Genomic DNA, 836 nt, shown 5'->3' with positions numbered 1-836 from the left:
TTGGACCCTATGGTTCCAAAAGCTCCATGCCATCACGTGACACATGGTCCCGTGATTTCGTTCCTAGTTCTTGGCTTCTCTGTGCAGCAATGCTGCCGAGCCTCAGGGCCAAGACACACGTGATACTCCTTCTGAGTGCGTTCGTAACACTATCCCCCTTCTTGCCTAGCGTGGTCCCCACGCTTAAGTATGCCAAAGGAAATACCGACGACGACCCATGGCCGTCTTCTTCTTTCATCATGTCCTCCAAAACCACCAAATACAAACAAAGGATAGCACTTGCTGAAACGATCAACTCCTACGGCTCGCCCAGCATGCCGTGTTCCAATTGTATTCGCTACCATCGCAATTGCGTGGTCCTGAATGAGAAGTCCCAGAGGTGTGGGGAGTGTGTCCGTCGCGGCGTGAAATGCGATGCTCTTCAGGTTTCTATCGACGACCTCCAAAGTCTTCGTATGGAGGAAGATCGCCTGAAGTTTGAGAGAGATATGGCCTTCGAGGCGGCCATGGCCGGCCTGGCTCGCGTCCGCGAGCTCGAGCAGCGCCAAGCCGAGCTTCGCGAGCGAGGGAGGGAAATGCTTCGTCGTGGTCTGAGAACTCTGGATGAGTTGGACGAGGCTGAGGCAAAAGAAAGAGTGGAGAAGGCGGAGGCGCGGGAAGCAGCGGAGAGGGAGAAGCAAGCTTCTGCCGCTCGGCCACCTACACCGCCGCCCGCCGGCGACTCCTCCGAGTTCCACCTGGTTGATGAACCGCTGCCTGACTTTGGGAACTCCTTCTGGGAAGACCTGGGTTTCGTTGATGGAAACTTCGCAGCAACCCAGGGCAGTGGAGGTTAG

At 56.2% G+C, this 836-nt stretch overlaps 1 protein-coding gene across 1 annotated transcript; it reads left to right on the top strand.

Moving 5' to 3' along the window:
• Positions 1-239: 239 nt before the first annotated feature.
• Positions 240-836, top strand: ONS95_003495 (uncharacterized protein; the record flags this gene model as incomplete). The annotated part of the gene is made up of 1 exon (XM_058496807.1): positions 240-836. One exon carries the CDS (start codon positions 240-242, stop codon positions 834-836), a length of 597 nt encoding a protein of 198 aa, XP_058354060.1.

The sequence above is a fragment of the Cadophora gregata genome (genome assembly GCF_030347475.1).
Source record: "Cadophora gregata isolate MNR1 chromosome Unknown scaffold_12, whole genome shotgun sequence".
In the NCBI taxonomy this organism is placed as follows: Eukaryota; Fungi; Ascomycota; class Leotiomycetes; order Helotiales; family Ploettnerulaceae; genus Cadophora; species Cadophora gregata.
This window is presented reverse-complemented; position numbering and strand designations above follow the sequence as displayed.